We start from the raw sequence: 19,083 nt of genomic DNA, 5'->3' as shown, positions 1-19,083 counted from the left end.
TCAGCCAAAAGGAAGTGAAAAATCAGAATTCCTGGCACAGCACTTCTGCCCCAGCTGAGCACTGGCTTAGCGAGATGCTTTGCTACGCTGTTTGGCATTTCACCACCATTCACACTAAGATATCAAAGAGGTTTTGATTAAAAATAATTACATTCACTTTTAATTACATCCTTTAATAAAATGAATTTTCAGCTGAGACAGAATGTGACAGGACACAGTCTTTAAAGACGGTCAAGAAATGTGTGAGAAGTCTCTCGGGAGAGAGAAGAGTGTGACTTCAGGAACCTGAAGGGCTAAATATCAGAGACTAGTCCTGTGAGGAACCATAGCTAGACACTATTTCAACTAAGGCAATAAAATAGTGACATGAGAATGTATCTCTGAGACCTACCTTGGCTGGATTGAGTGCCGTGATGACCCACACGCAGTAAGCATTGTTATCGTATTGGACGGGGTAGTTGGGAGAAGTTATCACACCGCTGGGACCACGAAGGTACATATCACACATCCTCGCTGTGAAAAAGAAAACAAGACAGATGTAAGAGTGAGGTCTGTTAGCTCTGGGATGAATACAGAGTTCTTTGTTTGGAGAGGAAAGAGAAACAGTGATGCATACTGTATGAAGGCAGGGGAGAATTAAAAATTGCTGCCCTGTGTTGTTTTCACTAGCCAAAACACTCATCTTCTTCCATGTAACATCAGAAACAAAGGATTTATCTGTGATGATTGGATGAGTGGGGTGTTTCCAGAGGCTATCAAACAGATGGACTGCCAGATCAACCAACAGCCCATTTTCTAGCTCTCACACTGATTTAGTATTTGCTTACTGTGTTGAAGTACTCAAAGAAATACTTTCATGTCCAGGACAATGAAAGCAACTACACGGAAGATGCCAGGTAAGACACAGATCCTTTTTAATGTCCCAGGAAGGTCATATTTCCTTTCTTCATTGCAGATCTAAAAAACTACTGTGCATCAAGTATTTATTAGGTGAGGGCTGACTTCGCTCTGCTACAACTGTGGACTCAAAGAACGAAGATGGCAGCTCAACTTCACATCTTAAAAACATCTTAGGTAAAGTAGAAGCTGAAAAGCACTTAAGGGGGAAATGTTTGCCTGTAGTAGTCCTTTGATGTGGTATTTAATCAGAAAATGTAAAGAACAGAATCCTTGTTTTGTAACTGCCTCTGCTGTTGTGATGGATCCTCAAAATTAATCTATCTCAAATTTCAAAGGAGTCCTATTTGCAAATGTGGTTTCTGCAGGGCTTTTTTTGCCCCTAAACAGCAGTCAAGCATGGAAAATGGTCTTGTGGCCAAACTAACCGCACAGCAGGGCTGCATTCCTGCTGCCCTGTGCGACCCCATTACTGTGTGACCCCATTCCTGGAGCCTGCTACATGTACCCTGTCCCACCTGGCAGTAGAAAGTTAAGGCCTGCTATTCCCATCTTAAAAGTGGGCAACAGGGCCACATAGAGACTAAGGGACTCTCCCTTGGACCCAGAGGGAGTCTGCTGCAGATAAGGAAGCTAAAATTCCCTCTCTGAACACAGTGGCAAGATGCTTCATCGCCAGGTGTTAGAAACTGCTCCAGTCCAGTGGCTTTAGAGCTGGTTGGTCGGGCACCCTGCAAGTTGAAAGAAACTCACCACACGATAACAAAACGGAAACAGAAAATGTGGTTAAAAACCGAGATAAAAAGCAAATGGAAAACTTTGAAAAGAAAAAAAATGGAAGTTACTGGTAGAAATTTTATTAAGTTGATTCACAAAATCATAATAATGCAGGCAAATCCTTTCTTATCTCTTGCAAGAGGACACCATAAATTTCCTTTATAGTGTCACGTATTTATGCCAAATATCCTCTTACACTGATTCAATTTATTCTAGGCTTGTTTCAAGAATTAGATGGGATTCCAAAGCCTTGAAAACCTCTGCAGATGAAATTAAAGAAAAAAGAACTGAAAAAAAAAATACCAATTTATGACTTTAAGAGCTTTAGAGGGATTTAATTAAAAATATTACAAGTTGTTCATTATTAGCATTACAAATAGCACAATTATGCATGCCACTTTTTATAGAGAGAGAGGATAGAGAGAAAGAAAACAAAATGGCCAAGGGCAAAATGGACATTAGTTTTCATTTTTACGCTGAAAGAAAACTCTATTTGCTGGTATCTCATGGCTGGGCCACAAGATAATCAGGCTGCTGCTAGCTTCCAAATTTTCACCTCGTCCCCGCTCTCCTCCTTATCCCTTAAAAAGAAATAATTTGGAGTGGAGAACAAAAAGCGACAAAGCATTGCTGAGAGGTGTGGACGTAGTACATCCATCAACTGCAGAGGTAATAGCTTATGAAGCTCCACAGTTAATAGTTTTATTGTACACAGGAACAGGTGTTTGTCTTAAAACCTGAATTTCTGGTATCAAAAAGTTGCATGAGAATCAAGTGAAGGTTTCTTTCCCAGGCATGAGCTGGAAAGATTGAAAATTTGAAGCCGTGTTACTCTGCTTACCCAGAAAACAAGAATCCCCATTAGAAAAGAATAAAGATCCTATTGACTTTTGAGCACGAATGAGCAAGACCAAACTCCCATTTCCAAGAAAAAAAAAAAAAAAAAAAAAAGGAACCCAGTGCAGCACAGAAGAAATAGCAGCGATGAGCTGATTTTTTCCAACAGCCTGAGAGCATTGCCAGGTTGCTCTTCTAGCTGCACCTCTTGCCTGAGTGAAGGTGCTGAAAACAGATCTGCACCATGGGCCAACACAGCAGGCTGAGGATAAGACCCAGCTGAGATCAAAAGAACCAACTTGATACAGCTTATAAACATCCAACTCTCAGCGAGAGGCTTGAACCTGTTCTAGGACTGCCTAACAATATATTTGACTTTTAAAGAGAAGAAAAGACCAAACCAAAAAGAAGCGAAAGAACAAAGGGGCTTTAGCAAGTTGCCCTTGAGAAGAACCAGAGATGGTCTTCCACAGGGCAGGTGAGAGTTGTAAGTGGAAACATCCACTTACAGTGTTCTGCTCCGTGGAACAGCATTTATCAAAAGAAAAAGGCAACAGGCAGCAACCAAGTACAGACAAACTTGAGGATGGAACGAGTGATGCAGGAATGGGACATAAAGGAGATGGGTTTTCTCATTAGTCCTACCAACTCGGCAAAAAAATGTTTGTCTTCTCACCTCTGCACACTGGCCTGTGGTCACTCCACGCAACAATCATGTCGCTCACTCTCTTACAGGTGATGCTTTTGGACCCTTGTAAATCATAGCCCTCATTACAGGTGAACTGGATGCTGGAGCCCAACCTAGCAGATAGAACAAAAGGAGAAGTTAGCAACTGAGAATCTTCTGCAGCAACGGGTTTGTCACTTGCATTTTTATTATCCCAGTGATCTTCCAAATTGTGAACAGAGAGAGTTCACTGGCCCTCCAGGCAACAGCAGAAATGAATGAGGGGCAGGCTTTTGCCTCATTCATTTGCTTATGTTGGGCACTGTTTGCCTGAGGTGGTGACAGTCCCCGAACAGATTCGAGGCTTTCAATGCAACTTCAGGGGGAATTTTTTTCAGTTCGGGAGCACAGACTCTGTCCCAAGAGGTGACATGCTCAGCATTCTTATTAAGAAAAAAAAAACTTTATCTACTACTGAAAAATTTATTCTATATTCTATCACTTCGGATTCAGATCCTTTGCTGGTTAAAGCCCATCCTATCTATTCACTGAAGTGACACAATGCCGGTTTACAGCAGCTGAGAATTTATCCTATGGCATTTAGGGACTCTTTTGGGAATTGCCTTTCCTCCACCCTCATTCCCCCTTTTCCAATACATTTTCTGGACTTCAGGAGAATTTGATAGACTCAGGTTAAATTGAAAGACATTTTTAGTGAACAAAACAGCTATCGACAGCAAAATAAGATTAAATATTGATTCCCCATTGCTAACAGCAGGCTGATTCATTCCTACACTCTTTAAATGAACGCTAGCAACTACAAGGGAATAACAGCATTGTTTTAAACTCTATAAGAAAACAATTATCCAGCACCACATTTACTTATTGACAAGGAACTGTAGCAGTGCTTTGGGAAGACACCTGAAATTCACCGGGGGCAGGGGCATGCTGTGACTTAAGCTAACGTTAGAAGCGATGCTGTTGCTGGTTAAGACAGCTCTTTCTGCACTTCACTGGAAAGGGGACTGACAACAAACACGGATTATAGACGCCTGGCCAGATGCCCATTTTGTGAAAGGAGAAATATTCCCAAATAATTCATTACAGATAACCATCCAGGACACGGTCTCTCTCACACACGTGCACTTCTATACGCACTCGTTCTTCTACATCACAGGGCTCAGCAAGCTTTCAGACAGAGCACATTGAGATGTGTGCAGATGGTCTCTAAAAACAGACTACGTAACGTCAAGGAGCACACATGATGGTTATAAACAATAGCTTTGCAGCATGCAGAAACACAAACAAAAAAGGTTCTTACCTAAAATCGTTGCCTATTCTTTTGCCTCTCTCTGGAATCCCAGGGTCTGGACACATATTATGTCCCTGGGACACACCAACCTGAGTTACTACAAAGCAAAAACAGCACATACAGAGACAGAATAGCAAAAGAAACATTCTTTCATCAACTGTCTTGGTGGATGTGGAGAGAAAAATGGCAATTGGTAGCTTGAAAACCTGAATGTATTCCATTTTGCTTAGAAAAAAAACAGCTTTGGAAACAAGTTTAACTGGAATCATTTCAGCTCGGTTTAGACACCAACGTGTTTTCTAGGAAGTGCCAGCTAGGAACACAGTTTTCCCCTGTTCTGCTATAGAAGTACCTCTGAAAAGAGATTTTTCGTTCTGCAAAATTGCACCAATTAAACAGCCCATTTCCGAAGCCTGTGATTAAAACGGCCACCTGTGACCCGACAAGGTGACTGTCTACCACCCTCCAAACCCATCTGAGTGCTGCCAGAGAAAGAAACAACTCGATGAGGAGGTAGGTGTATGATACCAGGGAAAAAAAGCAAGCACAGAACAAAAGAGAAAGAGGAGAGGGAAATGTGAGTCTAGCATTTTAAAGCAAGTAATTTAGTTTGAATATGAAAAACTTTATGGAGCAACCTTAATGTAACTACCAGCAAATATGAAACCTCTCAAGTGGTGATCAGCACTGAATAAACATCTGCAAACCTGGTACTCTGTCTCCCCACTTCCACCTTCCCCCTCCAGCCTGTCACACGGCACAAAGAAGCATTACCTAGGAATGGATTTAGCCGGGGTGGCTCCTGAAAGCATGAAATGAGATCTAGCAATATGCTGATTTCAATTTGGAATTCCAGCAACTACCGAAATGCATAATTGTACGGGACAAAGGGGTAACTTTGTCACAGAGATGTAGACGTTGATGTGATTCAGCTTTCTCCTATCATTGAGGGAAGGACTCAAGGAAAATGCAACACGTCTTGTCAGCAAGGCTGAAGCATGAATCTTAAGCGAGCATGTTCCCATTCTGCCTCTGCCTACCACCAGATGAAAGGAGAAACCTCAGCTATACCGCAGAAGGTACTGTGTTAGCACAGTGCCCAAAGCCCGCTGCCTAATGGGATGATGGTGGGGTGATAAAAGCACGGTTCTCACTCCGGACATGTCAGCTTCACAATCAGAGGTCTGCACAGAGCTGAGCACGGGGGAAGACACGGAGAGTGGTGCATGTAAATATTTACATGGAGAGAAAAGCACATGGAGCGTCTGCACAAACACAGGCTGCACAGCATGGACACACAGAAAGGCAAGACCATCGAATGTAGTGATTATTCACTGAGTAATTACACCTCGTGTAAGTCAGGCACTATAGCAGGAAGATCGAACCCTGTTTCTAAAGGGATGGAAGCATCACTCTGCTCCTGCTGGTACGGGGCTTTCGTCTGAGCATCTCCACCCAAGTGCTGTCTGCCTGCACTGAAAACGATTCAGCTCGTAACCTGCTGCTCTGCTCGAGGTGCTTCCCTCCTGTCGAGCCCTTCCTGCCTGCGCTGCTGCCGCCTTCCCTTTCCGTACCAAGCCCCACCTGCTCGGGACCAGGGACACGGGGCAGGGGCTGCTCAGCCCGGCTCTGGCACAGCTGCCGCACGCTGCCCGGTGCCCTGGCCTGCTGCTTGCTGCCCCGTGGGCTCCTCCACGAACTTGAGGGCAAAAGAGGAAAAGAGACGTAGCTTTATGGGAAACCAGTCCCCTGACAGACTGTTTTCTCTTTTGCATATTCATAACCCCATGTTAAGCTCCATCACGTGGACAAGCAGACACGCTAGCGAGACAGAAGCATTACAGCAGCACACGGCAGCTATCTTCTGATGGCTGCATTTTGCAGCTACAAAGCTTTGCTGCCACCTTTCACGGATTCTGATGATTCTGAACGTACATGAGTCAGAAAGAAGGGAGCCCTCCTTCTCTGCTCTTTTACCAGTGCCCCGATAACTGAAGCAGCCGTGACAAACCCCTGCTCCACGAGGAGATATCTCCAGCAGCCATCAGGGCTGCAGGATAATTCAGTGGGTTTGTTTCACTGAATCGTATTATTTCAGTTTGATCCACTCTCCCTTCTTCCCTGCTAAATTTCATGCTTAGATACATGACAAAATGGAACAGTTTTTAATTTGCTGTTAACTTTTTGCTAACTTGGCCAGTCTGCCTTAGGTCCTGGAGATTTCACATGTGTTTACAAACTATACAAGTGGCTGTAAAGACCCAGCCTCTGTCACATCATCGCAGGAGCTACAGGCGTACATTGCAATGTTAGCCAAAATTCTGGCACAGAAAAGTTGGTCCAACTCTGAGCCCTGTCTTAGTACCCGTCTGGGGCCATTGCCTGTAGTTTTGATCGAGCTGTTGAGCGTAATCTATGGAGCTAAATACTCCTCTGCTACGTACCTCCCAAGGCGTGGGATGTGCCTTAACAGTTCTGCTCTAATGATACACGAAGCAAATGGGAATTTAGAGAATGAAATGCACAGAGGCTTCAGCAGTGAGCAGTGAAGAGCCTCAGTCAGAGCAAGGAAATTAGGTCAGAATAAAACAGCCCCCGGTATTCCAGCACAACATTTTAGGTTGTTTCACTGCAGAACCGCTGTACAAAAGCAACAGCAGCAAGAAGCCTTTCCCTGAGGTCGTGGGAGGATGTGGTCTCTTCAGAGACAGAGGTGGTCCTTCTGTAGATGAAATCACCACCTCCCAACAGCCCTTCTGCTAGTGCTCGAAATGATGCTTTGCTTCTGGGAAACCAAAGGTTGGCTGAGCAAAGAGCAAGGTGACACTGTCTTCCTTTGGGTTCCTTAAATCTCCATCTGCCTATGCAAATGTCCTGACTGCACATACAGGTATCTCCAAGGAAAGGAAAATTAACATTTAAGATAGAATACACAAACTAGGGCTGTATGTCACAAGTCTACAGGGTAAGTAGGAAATACTAAGATTTCTCACTGTACTTCTATACCTTCCCCAGAGTAAAAATACACTAAACAAGGAGATATGCATCTAATGTACATATTTACAAGCACAGCTTCTACGTATGTCTGCATTACAACACTCGCATGCCCTTCCCTGCAGAGCAGGTTACCCGATTGCCTTCCACATCAAATTCTTCCTCCCACAGTCCGAACACTCCCCAGACAGCATTTACACCCGTGTTGGTTACTCTGAGCTGGTGTCACGTTCATTTATTAGGTCTCATATCAGATGACAGTGAACCTAGAAGACTGATTCAAAGCTTTGGGAAGAGGCAAGGCTACAGATGACCAGCAGAACCACAGGCACCAGAGAGCAGGTTGTCAATTATCAGTCATACTTCTGAAGACTAAAATACTTCTTCCATTAGTATCTATATAACACGTGTAGATAAACCAACGAGCAGATTAGAAACAAACAGAGCAAGGAGAGGTATCTTCATATCACGACAGTGTGGACATTTTATTTTGTCAACATTAAGAGTGAAAGCAAAGGAGAGGATGGATTAGATGGCCACTTACAGAAACTTTTGTTCTTCTTTCTTTTGCTTTAGCATACACACATGAACACAACTAAACCAAAGTTCATAAACCATATTTGTTATGCTGAGAACTTGTTGTCAGTACTGTGTTCATCTTCCTAAAGGTTTGACTGATTTATGCCAGGGATGTAGCACTCGAAATGAGTTCTTCAAGGTTAAAAGGAAAACAATAGATCTAAAAACTGTGATGAAGTGTTCAAGCTCTACATTACAGGCTCAAGGATTCTTTCTCCCAAACCATGGAACTTTTTTTCCTCCCCCTTCACTCTCCTATTTATTTTTTTTCCCAACAACTTCCTTCTCATCATGCATTCAGTAACAGCCAGTTATGATTGCTTTGTTTGCAACGGTAATTTACTCCATCTGTTAAAAGAACTAGGAACCTTCTTTAGCTCTCTGTATTTCCCCATGTTAATAAAGTTCACTGATAGACTCCCAAGGGACAATTTTTATTGAATTCAGGAGTGTTAAATATGAGTTACAAGATAAAACAGGATCTAAAATGTCATGCTTTTTCTTTTTTTCCTAACAAAACCTTTATGTTTCTCAGCATGAAAAATTCAGTGATAAAAGTGAGCTCTTCTCCTGGCATGAGGTGGACAAAGGAGGACTTTAGCAGCTATCAGTTGTTTTACAATGGTTAAGTTAATCTTCACGATCACTCTAAGGCTTACAGTTACCCCATACGACCTTCTGGTCGAATTTCAGACTGTTTGCAGCATGCCCTACTTCAACCCAACCGGGCTTGTTTGGAAGCTGTGCTGCCTACAGCCAGAAGCCCACCGCCTGCTCCTCTTTGATCCGTGCCCACGTTGTACCGGGGCAGTGCAGCAGGGACCCACATGCAAACATTCATTCCTTGACACGTGCTGCAGAAAGCAGGCTTACTGCAACGCTCAATCCAGCAGCTTCCATACACTTGGCTGAGACTAAAATTGATCAACACCTCCAAAATGACTTTGCATTTGCAAATTTAAAATAGATTCTGACAAATGTGAAGATACACAGAGCTTGCACTACTTCATTCAATCCCTTTCAGTAACGTCCAGCAGTGTGTTTTCAGGTGTGCCTCATTCAAATGTCAGAAAAACAACCCTGATGCTGCTTTAAAAAAGCAAAGTACCATATTTTTCACACTGTGTAAGCATGGACTATACACATTTACATATTGCATGCAATATACTGACTTTCTCGCTGCTTTAGGATAACTGCAAATGCAGAAAGTGTCTTGGTTAATATCAGAAGAAAGTAATCCCCTAAATGCAATCTCAAATTTTAAAATGTGTTTCTTACAGCTTATTCTGTAGAGCTGTATTATTTTTCCTCTAAAACTGATTAAAGCAAGATACCCAATTAATTTTAGGGATGGTGAACAGTATGAAGCACTTGATTTAAATTTCAAATAAACACGTTTGACTGCAACTGAACAAAATTAGCATGTCCCCCACCAAACTCCATGTTTTTTATATATTCTTTTTCTGAAAGAGTACAAACAGCTGTGATATGAATACATTTTGTCTCCATTCAGACATGTGAAACAGAGTTTAATCTGGCGAGGTAGGATCTGGCAGGTAACCACAGCATCCATCCAGCAAAACTGAAATCCTCTGAAAGACCTATAGGGTAGGAAGCACGTAGCTGCTAGCTGCCTTATGTGACAACAGATTCTTCAAGGGAGAATTTTAGGAGACGTGCAAAGACCACTAGAAACCATTGCTGGCAGGAAAGAATTTGAAAACAAAGCATGGTATGGCTCTAGCTTTTATCAAGAGACGCAGCCATTTCTAAATTTCTGATATTTGAGCCAGATGAAATGATAATAGCAATACTAGTGATAATAGCAATACTAGTGAACTTCAGAGGCCTTTAATCAGCCCATCCCACCTGTATAACCACTACTGAAGCATAGCTCACAAGCTCATGAAAGTTTCAGATTAGAGAGGACATGGCTAGCCAAGCAAATCAAAAAAAGCAAGGGGAAAAAAAAGATAACACTTCAGGCTCCATTTTCTGAAAATAAACCATTTTCTGGAGACATCTTCTACAGAATCAGCATTCCTGAGGTTGAAAATTTACTGTAACAGAAGTGTGACAGCAGAAGGCTGTGCAGGATAGAGGTTAATCAGGGTTTACAATCCAGACATTGCTGAGAGCAGTGTACATGGATGAAGCTAAAGACACAAGGGTTGCACCAAACACCATGCTGGTAACAGGAATTTGGGCCACAGTACTATCACTGTGTAGTGATATACACCTTAAGAGATTTCAGGCTAAGCCGCCCTCCTGTCGCTGTTTTGCCTTATCAAATGCAACCTGAGGAGCACTGCACAGGGTGCTGAACTGGCAGCTTTGAAGGCTGCAGTCTGCTCTCCACTGGGTGAGCACAGACTGGGCAGAGGCACCGAGAGCTTCCTACAGCTTCATCCTCAGAAGTGGGGCATGACTGCGACAGAGCAGGGTACAATAAAAAGGCAAGTTCAGCTGTGGTCAGTTACTCAGCCCTCAGCACCTTCCCCAGGACCCCCTGAAGGGCTGGTGCTGGCGATGGTCCTGACACACAAACCAGAAGCAGAGCAGACTGCTGCTACCTGGCCACCGAGAAACCAAAACACTCAGCTTCATGATGGGCACTTCTATACACTAATTTACGTAGTGTGCTGCTCGGGGTGCTTTGCTTTAGTGACTGTAACATTCAATAACAACTGGTGAAACTGCTACTGGGAAGCATCCTAAGGTTTGCAGGAAGGTGAAATGGGAATCCTATATATTCTTAATACAGAATACTTGTATACTGTAAACTAACGAGTCCAGCACAGGCTAACATTCGTCACTTGGTGAAGACTCCCTTCCCCACAAACCCCAACATCCAAGATCACACAAACCCCACACCAAACACATCCTCACATCTTCTGGAGCTCCAGTGCCCACACAATCAAAGGCAGAGGTATTTTCCAACATAATTTCACCCTCAGTGAAGTCAACTGTTTATCATACCTTAAAAGGTTAAATTCTTCTTGGCAAGAATATTTCATAGGACCGAGAGCATCCTGGATACAGGGCTTTCCTTAAAACTGAATTTGTTTTCTTTAAACACGCCCCAGCATTTTCTACTCTGGAGATTTTGGGCAATTTACCTCCTGCTATTTCCCATGTTGGACCTTTGTCTTTGAATAACTGGAGACTACAAGCACTCGTGTGAACCTACAAGTGAGCCACTTTCATTTCAGACAGACAGTGAGTGATGTTTTAAATTCAGTTCATCCATTTTTCTTAACTGAATTTTGCATCTGAAGTTCAGGCGAGTGAAATGTCCAAACAGTACCTCTTCAATGGGTGCAATGGACTATGCAGAAAATGAACAATTATATCCTCCCCCCGAAAAACTATTTAAGAAATACTGCACTTTGCTCCTATTTAGACTTCTATACAATATAACACGGAGTTAATTCAGATCCTTCCTGTTTAAACTCGAGTCCCCTTTAGAGTCCAGTCACCTGCCCAGAGACACGTGTGTAAAGAAACTCCGAGTTTCGCTCGGGAGGAACCTAATGCAAAGATGAATGGACCTAACGCGTTCACTTACTGCAGGAGGAAAACACACCAGTGACAAAGCGACGTTCCGAGCACACCTCTAACAGATACCAAACACTAGATATACTGAATGCGAGAAACTGATACAGGGACCACAGAAGTCAGTAGTGTAAGCTTTTGCACACTGAAGGGGCATGATTTTTCTGCAGGAACAAATAATTACATAAAATGCAAAGAGAAAAACAGAGACTGCTATTGATTCTGTCTGTTCTCTAACACTTGTTTTCTTGCGGTTCCTTAGCCCTTCTCCTAAATTTACAATAACATCAATTCAGTTTTCAACGTTGTTTACATTTTGACACTTTCCAAACTAAAAGAAGACAAATACTGAACCCCAGTCTGTCACTGAATAGGATGCATACAGTATATATTAAATGCACACACACCGATCCCCTGCGTTCCCACTTTAAGGGGTTAGTATATGCTTGTGAATAGAGCACTGGAAGGAGGTGATGCAGTAATGCAAAGGGAAGAGAGGGTAAGGCATTAAAACTTTTAAGAGTGACAAAGTTTTAGAGATTATTGGAAAGTCAAATGAAATGTTCAAAGAGATCATTATACAAAGAGAGCATACGGAGGAGCCAGAAAACTTACACACTGATGTCTTCTGGTTATTGTCCTTGCTCGGCATTAGCTTCACCCCTCTGGACTTCAGCTCCATTTGCTTTTTGACTAGAGACAGATTTAAAACAAAGCAAAAATACAAGGACAGTATTTAGCTAAGCATTAGTGGTTATTTAAAATGAGAATGCAGCAACAGTTGTATGCTACCCACACCCTAGGATATCATGCATCTTAAGTAACATTTCCCAACCCCACGAGGTTCCTCTGTTCATTTACCTGTGTTAGATCTGGACCAGTGTCCTCGTAGATCTGACCCAGTCAAGCTGACCCAACTTGAATATAAATATTGGGCACGCAATCCCCAGCCCTCTGGAACCATGCCATTTTGCTTTATGTACTAAAAATGGGAAATGGATGAAAGGAAAGATCTAAGAGACTTTGGGGATCTCAAGAGCAAAACGTTAAGTTCCACTTGGTTTTGCTGATGCAGTTACTACATTGTAGCATGGTACACAGTAGGGCCATGCTCTACTTCTGAGGGAATGCAGCTTTCAAAAGGGACACCCCGTAACCTGAAAATTGTACATGAGAACTACAGAAGTATTAGATTCATTAAAAGGCAGTTAAATATCAAACAAAAAGGACCATATTAAAGCCGTATTACTGGCAAAGAGCAGTACAGATTTACAGACCCACTGTTAAGAGCCATAAGCATCTCAATTATAAAACCTTCATGACTATTCCATCATAGGTCCTGACCTTCCCGCTCTAAACCTCATCTAGATGAGAAAACACACGAGGGTAGCAGCAAGATTTCAGTCCATCCACTGCCAAGAGTCCCATCCTTCCAGGCAATAGGAAGCTTCCCAGCATAACCGAGCTACTATTTGTTCCTGTTCTCTGGTCTTGGCTGTTACTGAGGCTCTCTACACCAGAGGGTTTTGCACAAAACCCACACCATCAAAACCCCCTGGATACCCACAGAGAGACACCACAGCTCCCTGAGGCGTACAGATATTTTTGACTAAGATGCAGCAGAATTTTTACTGGCATATTTGAAGTTAATGCAGCGAAAGAATAACTTCCCATCAGAAAGCAAGATGCCCGTATCAGTTTATCCTTTTCCTGATGAGCCAGTTATCGTCTGTGGAGAAAGGCAGTCCATCTCTCACTTCAAACTGTTCTTTTCTCGTTCTTTATCTCATCTTACTTTGATCTCTAAATTAGCACATTTTGAAGACAAAGTTGTCAAGAAAAATTACCAATATAACTAACGAGTGTTTTTTTTTTTTAATTATACTTTTTTTGGCTTTAAAAAATGTTAATAACATCTGTTTGCAGGAGCTTCAGAGGGGGAGATGTCAAGCATTATTCCTTGAAGCTTACCTAAGGTAGCGCTTTACTCTGCTAGATGCTAGCTTGGGGCTTTTTGTTCATTATTTGGCTACAGCTTTTTGCCTTCTCTTTAAATAAAGCATAACTTCAAACTGAGGCCTGAATTAGCTTTAAAAATATTCATGAAGAAAAGCTTACGTTGTCTAGTATTAGTATCTTTAATCTGTTGGAGGTTTATTGCTTTTTTTTTTAATAAAGAGGGAAAAATAATTAACAGTATGCCAATTTCAAAGCAAATCTAAGACATGCCTGTTTGTTTCGTTTTGACTGTAATCCATCTGCAAATGCTCCAAGAAAAAAGCAGCACGTCTCAGAACGTCCCAAACAGCAACACATCCCTCCAGGTCACAGTACGATAATTCTGGGACCTTTGTAGTCTGAGCTCCAGGTTCTTAACATAACTCACTGTATCAAGGGCCTAAAAAAGAGAATACAAGGCTACAAAATCTAAAATTTCTGGGGAAATCTGGATCCTGCCTCAACTGGAACAGTGGCAGCTTTAAAGCACAAATGAGAAATGAAAAGGCCACAGGATTACAGGACAAACACGTGCCCGCTGCGCAGGACGAACCCAGGCAGCACCGTTTTGGGTGGGGGCAGCACCCAGGCGTGCACCCTGTGGCAAAACCAGAGCAGGAAGAGCTCGCGGGGTGCTGCCCACGGGCACCCCCAGGGCCCCGCTCAGCCCGGCTGGGAGAGTTCACAACCCCAACACATCTGGGCCTTGCACACCACTGCACGTTTTTAAAAGGACCACTCAGTGACAAAAGGTTCGACCGCATCCATGACCTGCCTTTAGAATCGGGCCCACAGAAGAAAACCCAGTCCAGATTTGTGACTCTAATGGAAAACTTAGTTCAAAAGCACCCAATGGTAAGGAAAACAGGCAGCAGAAAACAGGCTGTCACTACCAGGGATCAGCCCTAAAATATGGAGGCTGAACTACATTACCCATGAAGCACAGACCGTGTTTACCCTAATTGCATTCCGTCTCGCTCAAAGATAATTGGTAAAGAGCTCACAGTATGCTCCCTCTCCTTAATCCTTCATTTTGTTACATGGAGATGTAATGATGAAGTCAAGGTTTACAAATGACTCAATTTAGATTAGAGCAAGTCAGAATACAGTGTATCGCTTATCTTTTTTAAAAAAATAAGGAAGAACAATTCCCCTAGCTATGCCCTCAAAAATCCAATATATGAAAATCTATATTGTTTATAAATTTGAATGTGGAACAGTACTACAAAGGATTGTGTCAGGCTAATTGGATGAACAGAAGTTGCTCTGTTTTCCAGAGGGTTTTGCTGCTCACACGTACCTGATAGATCTAATGGAATACTCAGTGTCCTGTCAAATTTGAAAGATGACATTACAAAGCTTTTCCAGCAAGCAAGCAGCCTGGGATGTTTTTTCTAAACTGTTTCATGTTGCTCTAAATAAGAACTTAAGGAGACATTTATTTATTTTTAATTTAAAAACAAAACCAAAAAACACCATATTTCAGCAAAAATCTATTCCATGAACTCTGTTTCCCTTGCTGGGGGATTGCCATGAAATATTGGCTTGCTTGAATCAGATTTCTACTTTATTTTCTTCCTGCTGGGGTGCTCTAGTATCATCTGTGATATTACTGCAGGTTGCTTACAGGGATTCTCACTTGAGCTGGACGCGAAGATAAACCACCTTCCCTCACCTGCAACCATTTCCAGGGGGGGGCCCCCCCCCCCCCACGGTTGTACACACATCTAGCAAAATGACACCCTTCCTTCATTTATGCCTGCCATTAGCTAGTCTAAGGAACAGCTTTTAGGAATCAGAGCCTGTAACAAGCATCAGAATTTTCCTCTTTCTGCCTTTTTCTTCGGATTGCTCAGGAGACTTAACAGGTTGCAGAGCATACGCTCTATCCCCTTCGCAGCCCTCACGCATGATCCAAGATTTGGTAGATCTGCCAAAAATTAAAGATATATAGATATATACATATTTTTAAAAGCCTTTTAGGTGGTGCAATATGTGCAAAATAGTTCATCAGACCATTATTAAAGATGACAAGCCTGCCAGTATTCTGCATTGTACCATGGGCTGAAACTCACCCCCATTTATCTTTCTACCTGAGAGTGCAGGACAGAGGGGAAGGGAAAGGGGAGGGTTAGATCAATAAGAGATGCAATTATGTGTTGGTAACAATCAGCTAAAAAGCAATTCAGGATCCTATTTAAGTAATAAAATATGTGCTGGAGAGATGGACTACACCAGGCAGATCATTATTTAGATCTGTTTAGCATCATTTAAAATTCAGCAGCTTTTTCATTACCTCATTTACAGTACCTCATCGCTACGCTGATGACTGACAATACCTGGCTTCTAACCCCTACTGCCGCCTGTCCTGAGCAAGGTACGGGGAGCTTATTTTCTTGTCACCTGCAGGTACCCAGCACGTATTCGGGAATGAAGACGGAGTGGGAGGACGAAAGAAAAAAGATCAATGCACCGATTTATCTATGGCCTCTTCCATTTGCTTTCACAGGGTGTGGAACACGGCTTTTGCAAGAATGCAGGATTCACCTTACGTAAAAGCAACAGGGAAGGGAAAACATATTTCCACTCTCCCTGCAAAGGAATGAATTTAACTGTATTCAACATAAAGAGAACCTGTATATGGGCTGTTTATATCTAACCTTGCTTCTACATTCATAAAGAGATGTCCAAACGAGGACATGGATTAGGAAGAGCTGAAATGGAACATATGAAGAAGGCGTTCTGCTAAAACCAAGTATCAATGTTAAACAAGTTGGAGGGAAATGACTTTCTTATAGATCATCAACAGAGCCAGATACTGTCTCGGAGGATACAGGATGTTAATAAATGGGGAACACATCTTTGGAAAACAGACAACAAATTAGATTCATCCTAACCCTCCCTTCCTGCTCTTGGACAATCCCGAGGTTCACTTACATCTCTACTGCTAAGAAACACATTTTAGCTGCTCTACTTTATATGGCATTACATGTCCTATTTTGTAGCTACTTATTTATTTATCTCCATTAAAATATTTATGTTCAAACAAGGTTGTGTTCCTCTGAAAGGGTTATGCTGAGTTTTCTGAAGTTGCATTGGCATCTTTAACGTTCTGTAGACACAAATTCCATTGACTGCAAAAAATCCTGCCTTTATCTCCAGGTTGTTTTGTTGTTCTTGTTTGTTGGTGCTTTTAATTTTCTTTTTCTTTTTTTTTTTTTCTTTAAGTACTGAGATCTTTCTTAACAGATGGAAAGACCCTGACAAACTCCATAAAAACCAGCAAGTTACTGAAGAATGGGTTTCAGATTCCCTTTGCCACCTAGTTAGAGGTCCTCCCTCAATATTTCAACAGCACATTTTTAAGCTCATCTTTTAAATACTCAATACACAAAAGCACAGTTCATTATATCTAACAAAAGTTTCCAAGGAGTGTGCTAGATTAGAACCCCCTGACATTTATCTAATCAGAGGAAATTATAACATTAATCTTTACTTTTCTATTTAGGAAAAAAGGATGATTCATACAGGTGTTTTAATGGAAAGCAGCAATCATGACTGCAAAGGAAAATGCTGTATCAAGAGTCATCAGCTGCATGCAATCATTTGTGTTATACAGACAAAAAAAAATGTTTTTAATTATAATTTAAAATAAAGACATATATACATTAAAGGAATATAAGGAAACTTAGGCAACAACAGTGATTCATAAAAGCAAAGCCCATGCTGGGGCCATGACAACATTGCTAAGGCTAAACAAACAAGGAACAAACAGAACCAGTTCATAGTTACGAAAGGAACATCGTCTCCCTTCCACGTTGGTCCTGTCAGTCTAGGGCTATGGCACTTTTTCCTCATTGATGTTCTGTTCCCTCCTTTAGAGGAAAGCTGTCAAACTACACAGACAAAGCTCTAAAGAGTGGACGGGGAGCGGGGTAAATGTTCCTGCTCCTTCCCTGCTTCATTGTCCCAATTCCTGACCCTGCCTTTGGAGTTGGTTGCCTCAAGCAATGCTGCACCACGGCACCCACAAAAGTCTCCAAAATCCCTGGGGAGAAAGGTGTAAGCAGCCCTAATTAAGCCCCTCAGAGCCACCCGTTCTGGTGACCACTTGGTCTTACACAGGATGCACTGAACTGCAGTGCCCCAAGGTTGTTGACAAGCAGATCAGGAGATTGTCTCTGCCTAACTTGTGTCCCAGAGCATTTCCTTTCACACAACAGCATTCTTCGAGCCCAATCCTGAACTTTTTTCTTCTAGAGACAACCAGTAAATACAGGATAGTTTAGATCTCATTCAAAACAGACCCAGTAACATCTCACTTGAGCACAGAATAAAATGCAGACAGTCACCATGGGACTCTGCACTGCTCTTTGCCTCGTGGCACCCTGTCTGTGCTGCCATAACCCACATGGCACCTTCTGCGAAACCGCAGGTAAAGGAACATCTGCTTCCCCTAACAAAGCATACATCGCAAATGAATCTTCCAGTAGCTCTCAAGTGTTTGTGTTTTCAATACATTGCCAAGAGCAGCTCTCCATGTGACAACACCTGGATACCCAGCTAGAAAATTAAGGTTAACAACAGAATAATCATGCAGGAAGTTAATTGTGGATTCCTAGGGAAAAAAAAAAAAAAGAGAGAGAGAGAAAAAAAAAAAGAAAAAAAAAAGTTTGGCTAAAGGTGCACACTGAATCAGCAAACAGGGCAGTAAGCATTTACCTTGATACTGGGCACTGAATCCCTTCTGCCTGTGGTTGCCATCTGATGTGAAGTGAAGCCGCAGCCAATTTTTACTGCTGATAACTGGGGCCGGCAGATTCATTCCGGTAAACCTGCAAGAAACAAACCAATAACAGCCAAATGTTATTTGGACTGTGAATTGGACCAAACCCACCTGTCCTTCCACAGGCAACCCTCCTCCTACACGAATATCAGAGATCCTGAATGAGTTCCAGATGCTCAAAGCAAGCACCCCATACAAAAGAAAAATCAGATGAGAACACTCAATTTTCATTCATCCCCAAAGCCCAGTGGTGTGTGAGAGTCCTCCGAGCTGCTGCAAGCACCCCGGGGAGGGAGCTGAGGAAGATGCAGCCCTTCCCCAGGCCCGGCTAGCAGAGGAGCAGGGAAAGGAAGCCCTTAAGCCCTTTCGGGAGGCATCTACAGCAGCACCTGCTGCAGCTGAACACTCCTGCACCACGAAGAAGAGTGGAAGGAACAGAACCCCACTGAACTAGAGGAGCTCTGCACGTTCCTCCAAAGTAGCAGTGCTTTTGTAACTGTCACCTTTTGGTATCTTACTGATACCACACTGAAATCACAAACTCATCTCAGGGGGCATACTACATCTAAAGCAAGCAAGGTGAGCTCAGCTCTCAAGCTCATTCAGCTCCTGTCTTCATATCTGGGTAACTCTTCTTTAAAAGAATAAAGTTTATTTTAACTGAGGGAGATAAAAGCATTG

General features: G+C 42.5%; 1 protein-coding gene across 11 annotated transcripts in view; it reads right to left on the bottom strand.

The window, feature by feature from the left end:
• The window catches only part of CSMD2 (CUB and Sushi multiple domains 2), a 333,924-nt gene that overhangs the window by 150,354 nt on the left and 164,487 nt on the right, over positions 1-19,083 (bottom strand). For 10 of the 11 annotated variants that reach the window (XM_035345331.1, XM_035345329.1, XM_035345327.1 and 7 more), the window contains 5 exons: positions 18,339-18,451; positions 12,234-12,311; positions 4,500-4,587; positions 3,188-3,312; positions 392-513 (listed from right to left, as the gene is read on the bottom strand). In XM_035345331.1, the coding sequence (XP_035201222.1) occupies positions 392-513; positions 3,188-3,312; positions 4,500-4,587; positions 12,234-12,311; positions 18,339-18,451 (526 nt within the window). The remainder of the gene's footprint in view (positions 1-391; positions 514-3,187; positions 3,313-4,499; positions 4,588-12,233; positions 12,312-18,338; positions 18,452-19,083) is intronic. The other variant, XM_035345332.1, reaches the window with a different exon arrangement.

This window comes from Oxyura jamaicensis, chromosome 23 (genome assembly GCF_011077185.1).
Source record: "Oxyura jamaicensis isolate SHBP4307 breed ruddy duck chromosome 23, BPBGC_Ojam_1.0, whole genome shotgun sequence".
Lineage (NCBI taxonomy): Eukaryota > Metazoa > Chordata > Aves > Anseriformes > Anatidae > Oxyura > Oxyura jamaicensis.
This window is presented reverse-complemented; position numbering and strand designations above follow the sequence as displayed.